The 21,584-nt window shown below is 34.8% G+C and overlaps 1 protein-coding gene across 3 annotated transcripts in view; it reads left to right on the top strand.

Annotated features, from left to right (window-relative positions):
- rbm17 (RNA binding motif protein 17) overlaps positions 1–21,584 on the top strand; it is a 28,945-nt gene that overhangs the window by 1,865 nt on the left and 5,496 nt on the right. Inside the window, exons 1-10 of one of the 3 annotated variants that reach the window (XM_051107479.1) lie at positions 13,339–13,457; positions 13,780–13,927; positions 14,752–14,868; positions 15,093–15,259; positions 17,967–18,085; positions 18,264–18,314; positions 18,495–18,621; positions 19,404–19,555; positions 19,744–19,791; positions 20,931–21,007. In XM_051107479.1, the coding sequence (XP_050963436.1) occupies positions 13,805–13,927; positions 14,752–14,868; positions 15,093–15,259; positions 17,967–18,085; positions 18,264–18,314; positions 18,495–18,621; positions 19,404–19,555; positions 19,744–19,791; positions 20,931–21,007 (981 nt within the window). In that variant the 5' untranslated portion in view covers positions 13,339–13,457; positions 13,780–13,804. Of the gene's footprint in view, positions 1–13,338; positions 13,458–13,779; positions 13,928–14,751; positions 14,869–15,092; positions 15,260–17,966; positions 18,086–18,263; positions 18,315–18,494; positions 18,622–19,403; positions 19,556–19,743; positions 19,792–20,930; positions 21,008–21,584 lie in introns of those variants that run through there. The other 2 variants (XM_051107480.1, XM_051107481.1) reach the window with 2 other exon arrangements.

Genomic DNA, 21,584 nt, shown 5'->3' on the forward strand with positions numbered 1-21,584 from the left:
AGCATTTTGCATGATGGCATGAATTGTTATAGAAATATAATAATTATGCCGTCATTTAAAATGTAGATATATATGTGTCATCAAATTAATGACAAAACAAAACCAAATAGTTTGTTGGCAAATAACAATAATTCATGCTTGTGAATGACAGAAGAAATTTATTGAGAAACGGCATCGGACAAGTGAACATTTAAACCAGCGCACTTCACTTTTTGAGTGCTGCGTAAGTGCGCGTGCCCGTCACTTTAACGGTCAACTTCCAGCAGACGGACACGAAGGAAAAGGTAAGCGCTATAAATCTATTTTTATTCATCGTTTTTGATGATATAACGTTAGATATCATGTAAGATGATTAGTGTTTTGTATTTTTGTAGGTTTTCTATATTAATTTCGTAAATAAACGCCATGTTTGGTTATGTCGCGGTCTGAGGTAACGTTAACTGCTAAAATCAAGAGATATTGTATTCCTTCTTTTTAGTTAAGTTTAAAATGTAACACAATAAACTATACAGTATTCACTGTCAAATTAAAACTTCAACCGTAATAGTTTGTTTGACTGCCTGCCACTCTCGCTTTATGTTGCTCATGCTAGCCATATTGTAAGTTTGAATATAAACTACTGTTTAAACGTTTAATTAGACGCTAGCGAAATTACCTTCAGTGTATGTGGGAACAATAATTTCCGCATTTTCCCCTCGAGCAACAGACCTGTAAATTGTCATTTGCTCACTATTGGTGTTAAAGGTGTTTTTTACATGCTTGCTTTTTATGCTAGTTAAGTTACCTTTCATTCACAAATAAGATCTGATACGTTCGTTTTAACAAATCTTTTAATAAACAAGTGGTTAATTTTCTTTTAATAAGTGGTTAATTTTCTTTTAATAAACAAGTGGTTAATTTTCTTTAGGTCCTGACTGCCAATGAACCAGGCAATGATTCAGTGAGTTGCTTATTAGAAAAGATGCCCAATTTCTTACTACCTAGTAGACTCAATATTTTATTCATTGTTGTAAAACTAACATACTTTTTGTCAGCAGGTGGAGAGATAGTCTGGGCAGCGCCAAGCCAACAACTATTATGATTATGAGTAGGGATGATTATCAGAACAGGTACTGATTTGGCTCCTGACTTGTTCAGTACTGAAAAACTGACATAAGCTACAGGACCAACAGTGCTGCTATTGGTGTTTTTGTATTGTTGATTCTTTCCTCTTTAGAAATAACTGCATATCATCCAAACCATCTCCAAATGAATGGCTGCAAGGATCCAGGATCATGAGATAATCCGTCATGAAAACTGTTTCATAGGAATCAGCGAATCCTGGGTGAAGAACTAAACCTCATTGTTTTAGTGTCACTAACTATAGATTTAAATTGATTTTAGTGGCTTATATGTTTATATTTCAGGCCTGCCTGATCATTCTGTTGCCCTAGATGTGAAGACACACTGGAACTGCATTTCTCATGGTTGAAAGAGTTGCGCATCGATATCCAGACATACAAGAAGCCTTCCTGGACCCACACGACAAAATGCTCAGGAGGAGAGGCAGGTAATCCACAGGGTTGGATTTTACAATTTACTCATAACTAGATAGATACCACTTAAAGGAGAAGTCTACTTCCAGATCAAAAATTAGGGGTGCACCGATACCGGTATGAGGTACTGTATGAGCTTGACGAGTTAATATTGTTTTCTCACAGACATTACTCAGAAGTTTGTAGTTCTGTCAGATATGTCAAAAATAAGTAAGTAAAACAATGCACAAGTTATCTAAAGATAGGGAGAGAGAGGGGGCGGGGGAGCGCAATTCTGTTGCGTGATCTTTATTGATGTTCGCTCACTTAGCACACACATAATTTGGATTAAAACTAATTTGGAAATATAAAATTTATAGGGGCATTCACTATAAAGCATACACAACTTTATTGGCGAAAATATCACTGTTAGGAGATTTATAACAAATAGTTCCCTGCATTATTACAACAAAACGTGTGATTACAGTAGCTGCTGCAATGGAGCAGCTCTACTGCTAATAAATTAAAGATGATGTACCATAGAGCAAAAAATGAACAGTGAAAGTAATGAAAACTTAGGTGTAAGTGTTAAGCAAAAACTAAGTGTAGATATAACTGAAAGATATAGTCAAATCAAAAATTATTCAGACACTAGTATAATTTTTATTTATTTTTTAATTAATGGGCAGGACACTATAGTTCATTTATGTAAATCAGCAAAATAAAGTAAAAGTGTGACATTATACCCCAAAAAAATTTCATACAGTAAAATTGATTACTTGGGATCAAAAATGATAAGTTCCATTTTGCAGAGAAATATTGTCTGATAATGTGAGAAAAGATGTCTGAATAAATTTTGGTTTGATTGTATCTATTTGATAAATGAAGTTAAACAACTAACATTTTTACATATTCTTTTAGTTTCTGTACCCAATATTTTATAAATTTACCGGTAAATTAAAAAACATTGATATCGGTACTCAGAATCGGCAAGTACCAAAAATAAAACCATCAATATCGGTCGTACTGAAAAAAAGTGGTATCGGTGCATCCCTAGTACTCACCCCCGTGTCATCCAAGATGTTCATGTCTTTCTTACTTCAGTCATAAAGAAATTATGTTTTTTGAGGATTCAATTCAGTATTTTTCTTTATATAGTAGACTTCTATGGTGCCCCGAGTTTGTTAACGATCCCAAATGTGGTTGTAAACAACCTCGGCGAGGAAGACGGGTCTTATCTAGTGAAACGATCAGTTATTTTCATAAAAATAATACAATTTATATACTTTTTAATGTCAAATGCTCGTCTTGTCTTGCTCTGCCTAAACTCTTTTTTCGGTACATGACAGTTAGGGTGTGTTGAAAAACTCCCATCTCATGTTCTCTCTCAACTTCAAAATCATCCTATATCGCTGTTTTACCTTTTTTGTTATGGGTATTTGATCTCCTTTGCTTGTTCACTTTGCAAAGACTGGGTCATAATTTCAAAAAACATAATTTCTTATGACACTCCTTACAAATATGTATACAAACACATATACCTCAGGATGACTATTCTCCTTTAAGTATAGTACATGCACTTAAACTTTATTTATTTATTTTTGTTTCTTTATATTGCACTTATATTGTATTGCACCTCCCGAGCTCCTGGCCATTTTTAAATGTGTAAAAAAAAAATGTAGTTGGCCTGAATTTGACCATTGTGAAGACTCCCCTAGGGCTGCACGATAAAATCGCATGCGATTGTCAGACGCATTAGTCAATAAAGCTGGTTCTTTGATTAGTAGTAGATCACCATCACATGCATTCAGCTGGAGCAGCAATTAATACACAGAGTCGTAAATGACTGACAAGCTACGCAGAATCACGCTCATAATCAAATGCAATTCATCTGCGATTATGAGCACAATTTTGCGTAGCTTGTGAGTGATTTACGACTCCATGTAAAAACTGCCGTTCCAGCTGAATGCAGGTGATGGAAATTTACTACTAATCAAAGAAACTGGCTTTACTGACTATACGTGCGTGATAATTTCATGCAATTTATCGTGTAGCCCTACTCTCCCCATGCCTAAATCATACACAAAATCATTTTGCTGTGTTTCCCGCAGGATTTTTTTGAGACTATGGAGGATAGCTGGACCTTGGTCTGCCTGGGGGATCTGGGGCCATGGTCTTGTGTAAGAAATAATGTACTGTACAGTTTAAAGTTAAATTTGTCTATCTGGTGCAATTTGAGAGTTCAGTATTAAGAGCTCCAACCCATGCACAGTGTGTAAATTTAACAAAAAAGAAAATCTATGCCAGGGTTCCTCAAATCTTACCCAGGAGGGCCAAAAAGAAGCTGAAGAACTACTTAAGATTTCAAAAGGCACCTTGACAGTTTGTGGCCACCATCAAAAAAAGTCTGGGGTGACTTATCCAAATTCAAATTCTCTGTTATTTTTTTGTGTAGATTCAAAGGAAAGGTGAAAAATGAGGAAGTCTGGGAATGACTGAAGAAGGCAGCTGTGAGGGAAGGCAGTAATCATCAGAACGTAAGTTCTTTGAGAATGTGTGCATTGTTTATTATAAGATGTGTTTTCATTTAAATTTAGAAATGTATACTGTTGGACAAACTTTGAAATTAATCTTAAAATGTAAATCATTTCTGTGATCAAAGCTGAATTTTCAGCATCATTACTCCAGTTGTAAGTGTTCAAAAACATTGTAATTTGCTGATTTGCTGCTCAAGAAACATTTCTGATTATTATCGGTGTTGTTGAAAACAGTTGTGCTGCCTACATTTTTTTTTTTTTTTTTTTTTTTTTTTGTGTACACTACAGTTCAAAAGGTTGGAGTCACTAAGATTTTCTTTTCATTGGGAAGACTTTAATAGCAAGGATGCATTTAATTGATCAAAAGTGATAGTAAAGACATTTATAATGTTACAAAAGATTTAAAAAAAAAGCTTTTTTGTTTTATTTTTGTATTCATAAAATAATTCTGAAAAACCACAATTTACACAGAAAAATTAAGTAGCACAACTGTTTTCAACATTGATAATCAGAAATCTTTCTTGAGCATCAATTCATCATATGAGAATGATCATGTGACACTGAAGACTGGAGTTAAGGCTACTGAAAAATTCAGCTTTGCCTCACAGGAATGAAATACATTTTAAAGTGTATTTGAAAAACACTACATTGTTAAAAATAATATTTCACAATATTACAGTTTTGTACTGTAAGTTTGATTAAATGGACTTGAATAGACTTCTATCGAAAAACATTGAAACACAAAGACTGCAGATTTTTGACTGATTGTGTACATACATGAGCAACATTAACAGGGTGATCCTCCCTTTCAGGTGCCAGAGAATGATATTGGCAGTACAGGCTCAGGATGGCGAAGAGGAGGAAGAACATATTTGACATCAGAGTACTCGGGTACTATGGTCCTTTGGTAATGACAATATTGTTTAGGTTTTGGTTTTGATAGTGAAGCAGTATTGAAACACATCACCATCAGATATTTGTAGCAGGTGTTTCATACACAGGACACTCAGGAAACAAATTAACTTAAAGTAATAAAGAAGTCACTACTGAATTGTTTCCTTTCTTTTTATCAGTGTCTTTTTTTTATACCAGATTATAGGGAGTTGTCAATGAGTACTGATTAATTATTGATCATTTTTACCAATAAAATCGTTAACTATACCCATCAGTAATGAGAAACTTTTCAGTAACATTAAAACAATTCAGTAAAATTTACAAGATTTATGTATTGATGTGTTGAATTATCTGTGCTCATGACTTGGTAACACTTTGCATGGTTAAAGAATAGGTGTAATATTCAAAATGTATTGGCTTACTGTTTGTAGAAATAACACTAAATAAATGCTGATTAATAAATGAATGCACTGTTTTTGCTCATTTAATGTTTAGAATGTAATGTTTTTGTAATGGTTTGCATGTATGTATTGAATATATTCACTAAAATCTCCTATAACGATTAAAAAACATTAGAATTAAGTGTTTTATTTTTTTTATAGCAGAAAATGTTTATGAGTTTGTCATTTATATACCTATTTAAAGGTGGTACGAGCACATCCTCTGGACCAGACTAAAGGTGAGAAGTAAAAATTTTAAATATAAGGAACGTGGTAGTTTGGTTGTCAGGACGTACTGGTTCGGTCGTTAGGACGTATTTGTCACGTCCCACCAACATAACATTGTAACGTCGCCACGACGAATATGGAAATCACAAAGTTACGTTGCTGGTTCGTTATTTGGGACGTCGCTGCGACCAATCTGGTCCTTTAGAGTCACGTCCTCACAACGTGCTAGTTTGGTCCTTGAGACGTAATCGCCACGTTCCAGCGACGTCCGAAATAACGTCGCCACGACGAATATGAGAATCACAAAGTTACGTCGCTGGTACGTTATTTGAGACGTCCCTGCGACCAATCTGGTCCTTGGTCGCTGAGACGTACTCACCACGTTCCAGCGACGTACGAAATAACGTCGCTACGACGAATATGGGAATCACAAAGTTACGTCGCTGGAACGTTATTTGGTACGTCGCTGCGACGAATATGGTCCGGTCCAGTAACGTTGTCACGACGTAACTGCGTTAGCTGGGTAATTACCAGGGAAAGTAACTATTGCGTTATCTAAAAAAAAAATCTAATTTAATATAACTATAAAATAAATATAAAACATTGTACACTAATCTACACTATTTTAATGTTGTTGTTGTGGGCAGTGTTGGGAATCTTATTTCGAAAAGTAATTAGTTATAGTTACTAGTTACTTCTCACAAATAGTAACTGAGATAGTAACAGAGTTACATCATTATAAAAGTAACTAATTACCAGGGAAAGTAACTATTGTTGCTTTAAAAAAAAAAAATATATATATATATATATATATATATATATATATATTAAATAACTTGGATGACCCCAATATTAAATATGGTAAATGAATGAAATTTTAATAAAATTAATTACATTTTTAGTTTACTCACCAGACTAATATTAAATATCTGATATAATATTATAATTATAATTAGCATTCAACTTTAGCCATTAGAACTTTAGTAATTAGAATAACCATGTATGACTGCATGTTTGTCATGTTGACTGAACTTAGGACTGGTGGAGATATTGTTTGTAATTTAGTGTTTCTATGAACGTCTTGTTACTACCACGAATTCTGTTATTAATAACAATATTAAACACACTAAGGTTTAATGAGCTGCTGGGTTCATGAATATTAATCACGTTGTCTGCGTTCGCTCTAACTGATTTGCTGTAATCAAAACAGGGACGATAATAGGTGAGCGCCAGCCAACCCACTAAACATTGGACGTCGGATAGACGTGCAGATCATGTCTATATTGGGTTCGTCGGTAAGGGTCACGTCACTACGACGTCCAATGTTTAGTGGGAATGAGATTGCTGTTTGCACATTAGTTCCGCCTACTACCAGAGAAACCAGCAGTTCTTAAAAGCTGAAGTATTCCAAAGGAGCTCCGTTGTTTTGAGAGGAAAATACAACAAAGAATATCGTTTACACGTAGCGCGTCAATTCTGCATGGTATAAGACTCTGTCGCTCTGTATCTTTCTTTGGGTGTGTGAGACAAAGTGACGGCTAGTCGTGTGCCTTCACACTAGAGTTTACAGCTCGGAGAGGGGGTTCAATCTTCAACTGGCTGGCGGGAGCCGTCACTGGCAGGTCACGTGACCTGCCAGTGGCTGGTGGCAGCTGTCAGTCTGATTTTGGGCGGGCTGACTGGCAGCTGCCAACTGGCAGTATGCCTCAACAAGTTTCAGCAACAACAGATTTTCGGCAGATTTTGTGTTTTGTGCTTAATTTCTTATTGTGAACCTGTTCAGTTCTTTATTTTTAGCGCGATTAAAGTGTTTAAATGGCGGTGATTCCGACTGGTTGATTAATGCCGCTTCTACTGGTCGCTCAGTCAGCGGCAAGAGCGCTCCGAGTTCAACGCGTTCTCTACCACTCCTACTACAAGGAAGTATATTATTTCATGATTATTAATATCTTCTTATGGATCTTGTCTTTTAATTCATCCACTTTTTATGGCGTTTTATTATGAATAAAGTGTTTAAATGGCCGTGGTTTCAACTGGCAGCTTATTGTCGCTTCCACTTCCAGTTCAGTCAGTCAGCCGCGAGAGCGCTCCGAGGTTAACGCGTTTTTCTACCACTCTTGCTACAAGGAAATATGTTATTTCAAGATCATTAATATATTCTTATGGGTCTAGTCTTTTAATTTATCAAAACTTCATGGAGTTTAATTATGAATAAAGTGTTTAAATGGCCGTGGTTTCAACTGGCAGCTTATTGTCGCTTCCACTGGCAGTTCAGTCAGACAGCCGCGAGAGCGCTCCGAGGTTAACGCGTTTTCTACCACTCTTGCTACAAGGAAATATATTATTTCATGATCATAAATGTTTTCTTATAGGTCTAGTCTTTTAATTTATCCACTTTTTATGGCGTTTTATTATGAATAAAGTGTTTAAATGGCCGTGGTTTCAACTGGCAGCTTATTGTCGCTTCCACTTCCAGTTCAGTCAGTCAGCCGCGAGAGCGCTCCGAGGTTAACGCGTTTTCTACCACTCTTGCTACAAGGAAATATATTATTTCACGATCATTAATATATTCTTATGGGTCTAGTCTTTTAATTTATCAACATTTCATGGCGTTTTATTATGAATAAAGTGTTTAAATGGTCGTGGTTTCAACTGGCAGCTTATTGTCGCTTCCACTTCCAGTTCAGTCAGACAGTCGCGAGAGCGCTCCGAGGTTAACGCGTTTTCTACCACTCTTGCTACAAGGAAATATATAATTTCATGATCGTTAATATATTCTTATGGGTCTAGTCTTTTTATATGCCGACGTTTTATGGAGGTTTCTTACGAATAAATGGTTCAAATGGCCGTGATTTCAACTGGCAGCTTATTGTCGCTTCCACTGGCAGCTCAGTCACTCAGCTGCGAGAGCGCTCCGAGGTTAACGCGTTCTCTGCCACTCTTGCTACAAGGAAATATATTATTTCACGATCATTAATATATTCTTATGGGTCTAGTCTTTTAATTTATCAACATTTCATGGAGTTTTATTCTGAATAAAGTGTTTAAATGGCCGTGATTTCAACTGGCAGCTTATTGTCGCTTCCACTTCCAGTTCAGTCAGTCAGCCGCGAGAGCGCTCCGAGTTTAGGCGAAGCGTCAGTAAGCAACCAGTCGTGATCACGTTCATTTGACCGCTTTAGTTGTGGAAAAAAAATAAAAAAATAAAACGTCAATCATACTAAAGAACAGAGTCATAAGAATACATTCATAACAATAAAATAGTGTATTTCCTTGCAGTGAGAGTGACAGAGAACGCGTTATACTCACAGATCTAAAGCGGTTGAGACTGCCAGCCACCAGCCCGCCACTGGCAGGTCACGTGACCTGCCAGAATCAGACTGGCAGCTGCCACCAGCCACTGACAGGCAGCTCCTGCCAGCCAGTTGAAGATCGAACCCCAATACGGGTATGCTGCGCATCCATTCAGATGAATTGAAAAATAAAATTATAATAATATTATAATAAATGATAGTAACGCCGTATTTTATTGGCAGTAATGGTAACGGCGTTGTAACGTAGGAAACAGTAATTCGTTTGATTACTCGTTACTTAAAAAGTAACGCCGTTTATTTATAACGCCGTTATTCCCATCACTGCCTACCAGCATATGCTGTTTTTTTCACCAGGGTAAAATACGCACCTCATACAGAATAAGGCATTAATATATGCTTTATAAGTGCTAATAAACAGCAAAGATGCTATATGAATGCTAATAAGCAACTAGTTAATAGTGAGAACTGATCCTTAAAATAAAGTGTATTTTCATACCCAACTTTGGGCTTAAAGGAGAAGTCCACTTCCAGAACGAAAATGTACAAATAATGTACTCACCCCCTTGTCATCCAAGATGTTCATGTCTTTCTTTCTTCGGCTGTAAAGAAATTATGTTTTTTGAGGATTTTTGTCCATATAATGGACCGATATGGTGCCCCGATTTTGAACTTCCAAAATGCAGTTTAAATGCGGCTTCAAACGATCTCATATGCGGTTGTAAACAATCCCAGCCGAGGAAGAAGGGTCTTATCTAGCGAAACGATCGGTTATTTCATTAAAATAATACAATTTAAATACTTTTTAACCTCAGACGGTCATCTTGTCTTTCTCTCCCTACACACTGTGTATTCTGGCTGAAAACAGTTAGGGTATGTCGAAAAACTCCAATCGTATTTTCTCCCTCAACTTCAAAAATCATTTTAAAATCATCGTACCTCACTGCAGAAGTCCCAGTCTTTGCAAAGAGAACATGCAAAGAAGATCAAACACCTTTAACAAAAAAGGTAAAACAGCGATATAAGATGATTTTGAAGTTGAGGGAGAACATGAGATGGGAGTTTTTTGACATACCCTAACTGTCATAAACCGGAAAAAAACAGAGTTCAGGCAGAGTAAGACAAGATGAGCATTTGACATTAAAAAGTATATAATTGTATTACTTTTATGAAAAAAAAAAGATCGTTATGCTAGATAAGACCCTTCTTCCTCGGCTGGGATTGTTTACAACAGCATTTGGGATCATTTGAAGCTGCATTTAAACTGCATTTTGGAAGTTCAAAATCGGGGCACCATATCAGTCCATTATATGGAGAAAAATCCTTAAATGTTTCCCTCAAAAAACATAATTTCTTTACGGCTGAAGAAAGAAAGACACACACATCTTGGATGACAAAGGGTGAGACCAGGGTCAATTTTTGTTCTGAAAGTGGACTTCTCCTTTAAAGGGGAAATGATAAACTTGTCTTGATCTTTTATCTTTTAATGTAAGAAGTCTTTGTATCATTAAAACATCCCGCTTCCTGATGCACGCAAATTATTATATAATATCCTGGAAATTGACTATGCAAAAAGGGTATGAATGTGCATTTTTATGGTGATTCATCAGTCACAAGCTGTCAGCAAAGATGCATTTATCATTTCCATTAATTGTGTTTTGAATGCATCACCTCTGACCACTTGTGTTTGGAGTGTCCTAGGTGGCAGAAATGCAAAAGGTCAGTCCCCTTAGCCCACACTAAACCCACACTGTTGGCTTGACCAAAAACCCACGCTTGACTTCTAGACTACTTACATGACATATTTCCTGTGTTTGTCCAAAGTGTTTAAGTGGGCGTGAAGACCACAAGCTTTTTCATGGAAGTGTTTACAGAGCTTTATTTTGATTTTCAATACTTTGCATTTTAAAATAAACTTCTAAATGTCTGTTCAGTAGATGACACAATTTATAAACTGTAGTAATTGTGGTGCTTCTGGTGTTGTAAACGGACGTGTAAAACTCTTTCTGGAGAATTTTTGCCCTCACCTAAGTCACATACCTACATGGATATCAGAGAACAATTGCAGAGTGTAAGAAAAACACTAGAGAAGCATGGCCTTCATTTTGGGTATGTTGTCAAATGCCACTCTTGACCAAGAAGAACATAAAACACTGACTTGAATATGATAAAATTCATTTGGATAGACCTGTGTAGTTCTGGAAGACTGTTTTATGGAGTGATGTGACCAAACTGGAACTTTTTGGACCCATGGATCAGCGGTATGTCTGGTCCAAAAAAGGCTAAACTTATAAGCAGAAGAACACCATCTCCATCGTCAAACTTGGAGTTGGATGAGTCCTGTTATTGGATTGTTTTACTGTAGCAGGAAGTGGAAATCATGACTTCATGAAGGACATCATGGATTCTTTAAAGTATCAGGCCATTTGGCAAGAATTGTGATGACTTTGTTGCAAAGACTGAAGTTGATGATCAATGGACTTTCCTGCAGGATAATCATCCATACTGTAAGTGTACTGTATATCCATATGTACTTATGCTTGGTTTAGAGATTAGTCAAAGAATGTTCTTGAGTGGCCTGTTCAGTCTAAAGGTTTAATTCTCACTGAAAACATATGATCAGGTGATCGGTGATCCGAAAGCATTTTCAGGTCCAAGATTGCTGGTTTTAAAGAATAAAACATTCAGATCAAACACTTTGGGGGGTTGAATAATTTTGAACATGAATGTTTGGAGCAATTAGATTTTTTTTTCTTTATTCATTAACTTATGTTCTCAGAATTTCGCAACGGTGTATTAATAAACTTTCTCGAATGGTGTACTGATGCTTTTGTTGAATTGTTTTCATGAAATTTTGCTCATTGCAACTGCAATTACAGTATTTTTTTCTTGGTGATAAGCTAAAGAGTTCATGAGTTCATACTATGTATTTAGACCGGTGTTTTTCATATATATACCTAGAAACCATATTGGCCATTTTTCATCATGGTATTGAGGTGCTGTATTTGTGGGTTTAACTGTTGTTATGATCTAAATCTAAATGTATTATATGGAAGGCCAGTGGTTAATCTTAATAAAACTCTTAAAAGAGAATTATTACATTTCACCATATGTGACCCTGGATCACAAAACCAGTCGTAAGGGTCATTTTTTCAAAATTGAGTTTTATACATCATATGAAAGCTAAACATATAAGCTTTTCATTGATGTATAGTTTCTTATGACAGGACAATATTTGGCCGAGATACAACTATTTAAATATCAGGTATCTGAGGGTGCAAAAAAAAAATCAAAATATTGAGAAAATCACCTTCAAATTTCTTCAAATAATGTTCCTAATGTATATTACTAATCAAAAATTAGGTTTTCATGCATTTACAGTAGGAATTTATGGAACAAATTACAAATTAATGGAACATGATCTTTACTTAATTTCCTAATGATTTTTGGCATAAAAGAAAAATCAATAATTTTGACCCATACAATGTATTTTTGGCTATCGCTACAAGTAAACCCCAGCGACTTAAGACTTAAAAATGAGGCTGTTACAATTTTTATACATGTTACTGTTTTTGATTATGAACATACATTTAATCAGTGTTTAACCAGACTAATAAAAATAAAATACCACATGCCTAAAATGTTGCTGACCCCTGCTTTACAGTGTAAATTAAATTAATTAGATAGTACATATATTTTGGCAGTAAAACAAAGTTCTACACATTTTATTGGTACAAACATAAGTATGTGTAACACTACAACTGCTAAATTTTGTTGTTTGTTACATATGTGCATCAAATCTCTGTAAATTTACTTGTAACTTTATATGTGTGTCCCATGTGGTAATCAAATATTCTTAACACACATGGTCTTCATGTCCACCTGAACACTTGGATCAAATACATGAATTTCAAATAATTAAAGTCACTTGGTTCTTGATTATATGATCCTTACAGAATAAGCCAGCAATAAGCCGTATAAAATTCTACATAATTTAGTGGATTTTAACATAATTTAGAAAACGCTGAATGGGTGAATTAGTAACAGATGAGTAAATGATTGCACACACAATAGCCTATAAACAGCTTACATATTGTCGTCAGGGTTTTGTGTGATATTCTAACTAAAATTTAAGTAAAGAGGAATGTATTGTTTTTTTATGAAGCCAAGTTTAAAACATTATTTATATCCGCAGCTATCCAATATATGTTAATACAAGAGACTGCCACTAGAGGCGTAGATCTTTCACCATACTCGTTAAATAAGAAAGCTGTAAAGACTTTAAACGTTTGTGAAACTTTGTTGTTTCTTCTTCTTTTTCTTTTTGAATGAAATAGAAAAACGTACCTTTATTAAATGAGTCAGCATATGACTGAACAAGTCAAACTAACAACTAAAAAACGCAAGCTTAGTGACGTCGTGACGCGTAGTACGTTTGGTCACAGTTGATGTCATTCGTATGCGACATCACACTCGTAGCATGTTATGCTAACCGACAGTGCAAAACGAGTAGAGGAATTATTTTCTTTATAGGTGTGTATGTAACTTTATAAGTTTTACAGTTAAAATGCACTAGTGATTAAAGGTTAGACAAGAACCATTTAGTCTATTTATATAGTACAGTAATCGTTGCAAACCGGCTGGAAGTGAATGCTACATGTATAACGTATAAATAATACTTGACTCTAAAAATCTTTGATCATCTTTTATAACTAAAGCTCTAGCTGCAGGTTAATTTTTACTTTTTTTGGATACGCTAGCTTTTGTTATATACCACTCTGATGTTTTGAATACTTTTAACATTTGTATATATAATCATGTTAATGTCATTTTGTTTCATGTGTGTGTATTTCAGAGTTTTTGGTTGGAAAGGAGGTAAAATGTCTTTATACGATGATTTGGGCGTCGCAACAAGCGACACTAAAACAGAAGGGTGGTCTAAAAACTTCAAACTGCTTCAGTCTCAGTTGAAAGTGAAGAAAGCAGCATTGACACAAGCAAAGGTGGGTCAGTGTTTAGGCTATGTTATGCCTGACAATGATAATGCAGTCCACAGGAGTTTATTACAGATCCATATGTTTATAACTAAAGAATGTGAGTATATAGTTCCTATTGTCATGTAAAACCTGGAATATTTTATTTAATTTGAAAATGACTTCTAGGTGGAAAAGAAAAATCTTTATTTTATTATATACACTGCCCTCCAAAAGTTTGTAAGCTCTACAAAAGTGGGGTTTTGGACAATATTGGCATGAATCCTTTTTAATTTGTGATCATTTTGCACTGATCAGGGACAACACAAACTATGAAAACATATTTTATTACATAAACAGTTTATAACAGTTAAACTTAAGTTTTCGATTCATCAAAATATCCACCATTAGCAACTATTACTGCTCTGCATAATCTGGGCCTAAATTCATTGTATTTTAAACTTTCAGTCAGTTGTTGAAGCTAGTAAGGTGTGCTGACCCAAAAATCTTTTAAAAACCTGGGCCAAGTTTAAACCAGTAACCAGGCATCACAGCTGGCAAAGGGGCATGTCTGACTTTGACATGTATATATTATGTAATCAAAATGAAAATTATTATTCCTGGTCTTCAATGATAATGTCAAGTTACTTTAATGTATTTGCACCAAAAAATGATGAGGATTTGTGCTAATATTGCCAGGGGTGTTTCCAAACTTTTGGAGAGCAGTGTATTTAAAATATGAAATTGTCTAAAAATTAATATGTGTGAGTCACGTCTCTACTTTATTTTTTTAAATAATACCCAGCAATCACAAAGGTGTGAGAACTGACAAATGAATCTGTCTTCTTTTGTAGACTCAGAGGATGAGACAGTCAAATGTTTTAGCTCCGGTTATTGATCTGAAAAGAGGAAGTGCTGTAGATGACAGACAGATCTCTGATACACCTCCACACATTGCTGCAGGAATGAAGGTAATTATTATATTATTAGGTTATTATTTTGCAATTTAATAACTGCACTGAGCCATTCCGATTTTGTTTGTTTTATTTCTATATAATGCTTGACGTGTAAAAACACAACCCTTCCACCCAGCAATATTGTACATTAAAAATAACTGAGGATTTTACATTGTGGTTCATGATGGTTTATTAAATTGATTATGGTTCATTAAATTGACTGTGTGTGGCTATGTTAGGACTCATCATCAGCTGGGTTTTCATCTGGAGATGTTCTGATTCCATTGGCTGATGAGTATGACCCCATGTTTCCCAACGACTATGAGAAAGTGGTGAAGAGACACAGAGAAGAACGACAAAGACAGAGAGAACAGGAGCGACAGAAAGAGATTGAGGAGAGAGAGAAGTATGAATCCATGATTTCCCATGAATTTGTTCAGAAAATGTTGGTGTATCTGCTAATGGCCGACCAATATGGATTTTTTTATTTTGATTTTCTGATGCCAGTATCTTGGAGAGTAGTCTGGCCAATATGTGAGATATCAGAATATTTTGTTTAACGATAGAAAATAACACAAACATAAGTTATATTAATACTTAATTTACATAATGTTTGCTTAAATAATTGAAGTTTGTTGAACATTTTAAAATATATTAAAAAAATAAAATTTTTGCCTCTTCTGATGTGTATTTACTTTGATAAGTATAACGTTTTCTCAATTTATTGCGTAACAAATTAATCAGTTCACAATACTTGCAAAAAATTAATAAACTAAATAGAGACACTTATTGACGGTACTTTTAATTTACACACAGTTTTAATTGAGGCACATTTAATTGAGGTATGGAATAAGACCTGATTTTTGCAGCCTGACATATGCTACCTGTCAGTGTGTACATCAAAGCGTTTTGGGAAATAAATCCACATATATATTAAGCAGCATTTTTTTTTCATTGAGCACCAATAATAACTGATAACAACTGAGTGTCAGATCAGCATATTAGAATGATTTCTGAAGAATTATTGATCATTGACACTGAAGATAAAAATTCAGCTTTGCATCACCGGTATAAATTACATTATTAAAAAGTTCACATAGAAAACAGTTATTTTAAATTATAATAATATTTCACAATGTTGCTGTTTTTACAGCATTTTTGTACAAATGAAGCCTTTGTGCGCTTAATAGACTTTATAATTAGGGGTCAAACGTTATGTGTTTTTCAGGGCTGATACCGATTATTACAGATCAAGTATACCGTTATTTTGTAAATATAAAATTTAATGTCAGAGTTAAGAATAACTAGGGCTCTGGCAAAAAATTATTTAAAAGCATTTAAAAAAAATTAAAAGCAAATCGGTTTTGAAAATAACTGGCCAGTCTGATAATCAGTCCCTAATCCCTAATCTTAATTATTCTAAACTTATGACAGGTAGTGCAGTCATGGCCAAAAATATTGCGGCACCCTTGCAATTCTGTCAGAAAATGCAACCCTTTTCTCAGAAAACTGTTGCAGTTGCAAATGTTTTGGTACTCATTTTTTTTGTTTGCATTGGAACAACACCAAAAAAACAGAGAGGAAAAGTCAAATCTGATACAATTCCACACAGATCCCAAAAAATGCACTGGACAAAATTATTGGCACCCTTAACTTAATAGTTGGTAGCACCCCCTTTGGAAAAAATAACTGAAATCAATCGCTTCCTGTAACCATGAATGAGTTTCTTACACCTTTCTACTTGGATTTTGTACGACTCTTCTTTTACAAACTGCTCCAGGTCATTCAGATTTGAAGGATGCCTTCTCCCAACTGCTGTTTTGAGATCTCTCCAAAGGTGTTCTATAGGATTCAGATCTGAACTCATTGCTGGCCATTTCAGAACTCTCCAGTGCTTTGTTTATAACCATTTCTGAGTGCTTTTTGAAGTGTGTTTCGGGTCATTGTCCTGCTGGAAGACCCATGACCTCTGGTGGAGACGCAGCTTTCTGACACTGGCCACTACGTTGCGCCCCAAAATTCTTTGGTAATCATCAGATTTCATGATACCGTTCATACAGTCAAGGCATCCAGTGCCAGAAGCAGCAAAGCAACCCCAAAACATCTTTGAACCTCCACCATGTTTGACTGTAGGAACTGTGTTCTTTTTCTGTAAGCAGTGCCGTGATGTACTTTACCAAAAAGCTCTATTTTTGTCTCATCTGTCTACAGTACGTTCTCCCAGAAGGATTGTGGTTTTGTCACATAAGTTTTGGCAAACTCCAGTCTTGCTTTTTTATGCCTTTGTGTCAGCAGTGGTGTCCTCCTGGGTCTCCTACCATAGCGCCCCTTTTCAATCAGATGGCGACGGATAGTGTGAGCTGACACTGTTGTACTGTATCTGCAGATCAGCTTGAATTTGTTTGGAAGTTAAGCAGGGTTCGTTATCCACCATTCAAACAATCCTTCATTGTAATTTTTCATTACAATTCAATTTTGGTCTTCCATCCACATCCAGGGAGGTTATCTACAGTGCCATGGGCTGTAAACCTCTTGATGATATTGCGCACAGTGGACACAGGAGCATTAAGATCTTTGGAGATGGACTTGTGGCCTTGAGATTGTCCATGTTTTTCCACAATTTTGTTCTCTAAAATCCAAATACAACTCTTTACACTTCTTTCTTTTCTCCATGCTCAGTGTGACACACACCACAAAGGCTGAGTCAACTTTTTTCCATTTTAACTGGTTGCAAATGTGATTCCTATATTGCCCACACCTGTTACTTGCCACAGGTGTGTCTAAATACAAATTACAGGAGCATCACATGCTTGAAAAGCAATTATTTCTTACAATTTTGACAAGATGCCAATAATTTTGTCCAGTCCATTTTTGAGTTCATGAAATTTTATCAAGTTTGACTTTTCTGCTCTGTTTTTTTTGTGTTGTTGCAGTGCAAACAAAAACAATAAGCACATGAACCAAAACATTTGCAATTGGAGCAATTTTCTGAGAGAAGTTTTGCATTTTCTGACAGAATCGCAAGGGTGCCGATATTTTTGGCCATGACTGTATATGCCTGATCTGCACAGATCAGTGTGGTTTTGTTGAACTGTTTTCTTAATCTGTGTTAGGAAACGTAAAGAGAGGCATGAAGGAGGAGGAGGAGGAGCGCCAAGCGGATTTTCACGTTTCCCAACAGAAGGCGAATCAGATGAGGAGGAGGAGTATGAGAGAGAAAAGAGGAAGAGGAGTGAGTGCCTTTTGAAACGTTTCATAATTTCTTCCTCCTTTCTTTCTTTTTCTTTCTTTCTTTCTTTCTCTCTGTCTCACTTCCCTGTATTTTGTCAGTATACAATGGCTCAGGTGTAAATAGGGCAATTTTTATGATTGTCAGTATTGTTCTAAGATATTCTTTATATGGCACACAGGTATGGGTGGAGCTGCCATCGCCCCTCCGACATCACTAGTGGAGCGAGACAGTAAGTGAATCTCTCTGACCTCTGAAAATCTTTTGTTTACTGTGTTCTCAAATCTGAAATCATTATATGCTATTGATTTTGTGTGTTGTCGATTCATCTCTGCAGCTTTACACCGTCTTAAATGTAGTTGTGGGGTATGTGAGTAAGTAACTTAAAACTGTGTGTTTGTTGTTATTACAGCATCGTTTTCATATGATGAAGATGGTCGGCAGAGGTCGAAAGCAGCAATCCCACCTCCCATTTTTGATGAATCTGATAGACCAAGATCTCCCCCGGGACCAACTAATTCATTCCTGGCCAACATGGGGTGAGATGTGTTCATGTGACACTTAAGACTGATGTAATGGCTGATGAAAATTCAGGTTTAAATAATCTTGCGGGTATTTTCAGAGTCATAATTTATTTTGCGATTAATTAGATTAATTAATTGAAACATCATGTAATTAATTATTTTAAAAATTAAAACAGCCCTAGTTTAAATAAAAAATAAAAAATTCTAAATGATTATTTTAAAGAATTTTGGGTCACACTTTAGTTTGGGTCACAACTTTTGCCTAATATTTTTAATATTAATATTTTAAGATTAATATTTAGTAAGGTAATTAAGTGTAGGTGTGGGGTAGGATTAAGGCATCTAAAATATTATCATGCAGAAGAGGGCATTAATATGCTCTTTATAAGTACTAATAAACAGCCAATATGGTAGTAATATGCATGCTAATAAGCAACTAGTTAATAGTGAGAACTGGTTGGTAAAACATTACCGAATTTCCATTTAACAAGGAATATTTAGACTTACCCAAATGTAAATGTAACTAAAGGATTTGGATTTAACCAGAACAATTTGATTGAACTAAAAGTTGCATAATGTTATAACATGTAAAAAAATGATTCAAACAATGAATTTACATATAAATTAATTTATGTTTAAGAATATATTTGAAAAATAGAACTTAAAAGCATTAAATTAGAGTTTGTACACTACACAAAGACAACATCAGATCTCTATTTTGCCTGATGTTATCAGTGAAGTGTATTATATGTCATGAATTTAGCGAAGTCCAATGCTTGTCTGTGTATGTTTTTCAGTGGTACTGTGGCTCATAAAATCATGCAGAAGTATGGATTTCGAGATGGACAGGGCCTGGGGAAACATGAGCAGGGGTTGAGCACGGCACTCTCAGTGGAGAAAACCAGCAAGCGTGGGGGCAAGATTATTATCGGAGACTCAACGGAAAAGAGTGAGATAAAAACAAACCCACACACCATAGGTCCAAAATATACATTGGCTTTTTTTGGTACCTGTTGGTTTATGTTATAATTTGAGTATCATGTTTGTTTTCAGTTTCATCTTTTGCCATTTGCACAACCATGTACCCACTGTGTGAGTGTATTATTTTATTCATTTGAATGTGTGTGTATGTTTCAGCATCAGGATCCAGTCAGAATGTGGCTGATCCACATGGCTCTAATTCAGGTTTGACTTTTTATTTTATTTTTTTTTTTCCTGTTTCCCATATCAGTCATTTGCTTATCATATTTCTTTGCATCTGTATATGTCTTGATTACCCACATGTTCCTCATTAGTAATTGGAAACCAGAACTTTGCTAATACTTGGAAACAGATGTTAAAGGAAATAATGACGCTATTACCAGGTGTCCGTTCAGGTGGCACTGCAAAGTTAAAATATTATCTTGATATTTTTCACCATTTTTACTATATTCTGTATATGTAGATTTGTATGTATTTGCTTGTATTTTTTTCTAACATTGTAACCTAATTTTGACCAAACAGATATAAAATTAACGTTTAAGGCAAGAACTAAACTAGGGTACAAATCTGGAAAAATTAATAGAAAGCTTGCTCCCATAATGCTTTTCACTACATGAACACAAAGGAAGAATCATTTTTAATAATTATCATTTGCATGCATCAGAATTACAGTACATAGTCATAAACTAATGTTAAAGTTTGGGGCAAGTAAGTTTAAAAAAAAAAAAAATGTTATTATAAAAAAAAATATTTTCCTTTTTTTGTGTATTTTCAGCAAGGATACATAAAAATTATCCGAGAATATTTTTGTAACATTACAAAAGACTAATTATAACTTTCTTTTTATGAAAGAAATGATCATATATGTGACCCTGGACCACAACACCAGTCATAGGGGTCAATTTATTGATTTTTGAACTAATATGTTTTTCATTAATGTATGATTTGTTAAGATAGGACAATATTTGGCAGAGATACAACTATGAAAATCTGGAATCTGAGGGCGCAAAAAAATCGAAATATTGAGAAAACTGCCTTTGAAGTTGTCCAAATGAAGTTCTTAGCAATGCATATTACTAATCAGTTTTGATATATTTACGGTAGGAAATTTATAAAATATCTTCATAGAGCACGATCTTTCCTTAATGATTTTTGGCATAAAAGAACAATTGATAATTTTGATCTATACAATGTATCGTTGGCTATTGCTACAAATGACTGGTTTATGGTAACTATTTTGCTACACCTTTGTTTTTCTTACTGCTTTCAGCAGTAAAAATTTATGTTTGCTGGTATGTGAAGCTGATTAAATTTTACATAGAAATGTGGTATCTGTTTTATAGCGGATGCCTCAAAGAAAAATGAGGCCAACCCCCTTACAGAGATTCTCAAATGTCCTACAAAAGTGGTGTTGCTGCGGGTAAGCTGTGTTTATTTTCAATCTCGATATTAAGAGTACAGCTGGCAGGTGAATAATAAAAGTTTGAGTTTGCCTAATGTATGTGTGTGTACTGTGTGTAATTCTTATGTATAAATAAATACACACAAATTAATGTATATATCTAAGAGAAATGTTATGCACAACATATTTTTATTTATATATAATATAAATTCTATAACAATTATAATAAATACATATACTTGTAAATATTTCTTAAATATATACATGAATGTGCTTGTATTTATATATACATAATAATTACACACAGTACACACACATATATTAGGCAAACTCAAACTTTTGTTTTGTATGTGATTAATCAGGATTAATTGTTTGCCAGCCCTAATTAAGAGGTAATATTTTTCTTTTTTTCTTTTAAACAGAAAACATAAATGTTTAAATTGGAAAGCTCACTGGTTTCAAGTCAGATGCACAGGTCTATTGAGAATAAAAACATATGAAAAATATTGAGGATGATGGTCCGTTTTTTGAGACTTAAAGATTTAAATTTAAGTATTTGTAATCGACTTTTGGAACTATGCACCAATTTATGTTG

Source organism: Labeo rohita, chromosome 4 (genome assembly GCF_022985175.1).
Source record: "Labeo rohita strain BAU-BD-2019 chromosome 4, IGBB_LRoh.1.0, whole genome shotgun sequence".
NCBI lineage: Eukaryota > Metazoa > Chordata > Actinopteri > Cypriniformes > Cyprinidae > Labeo > Labeo rohita.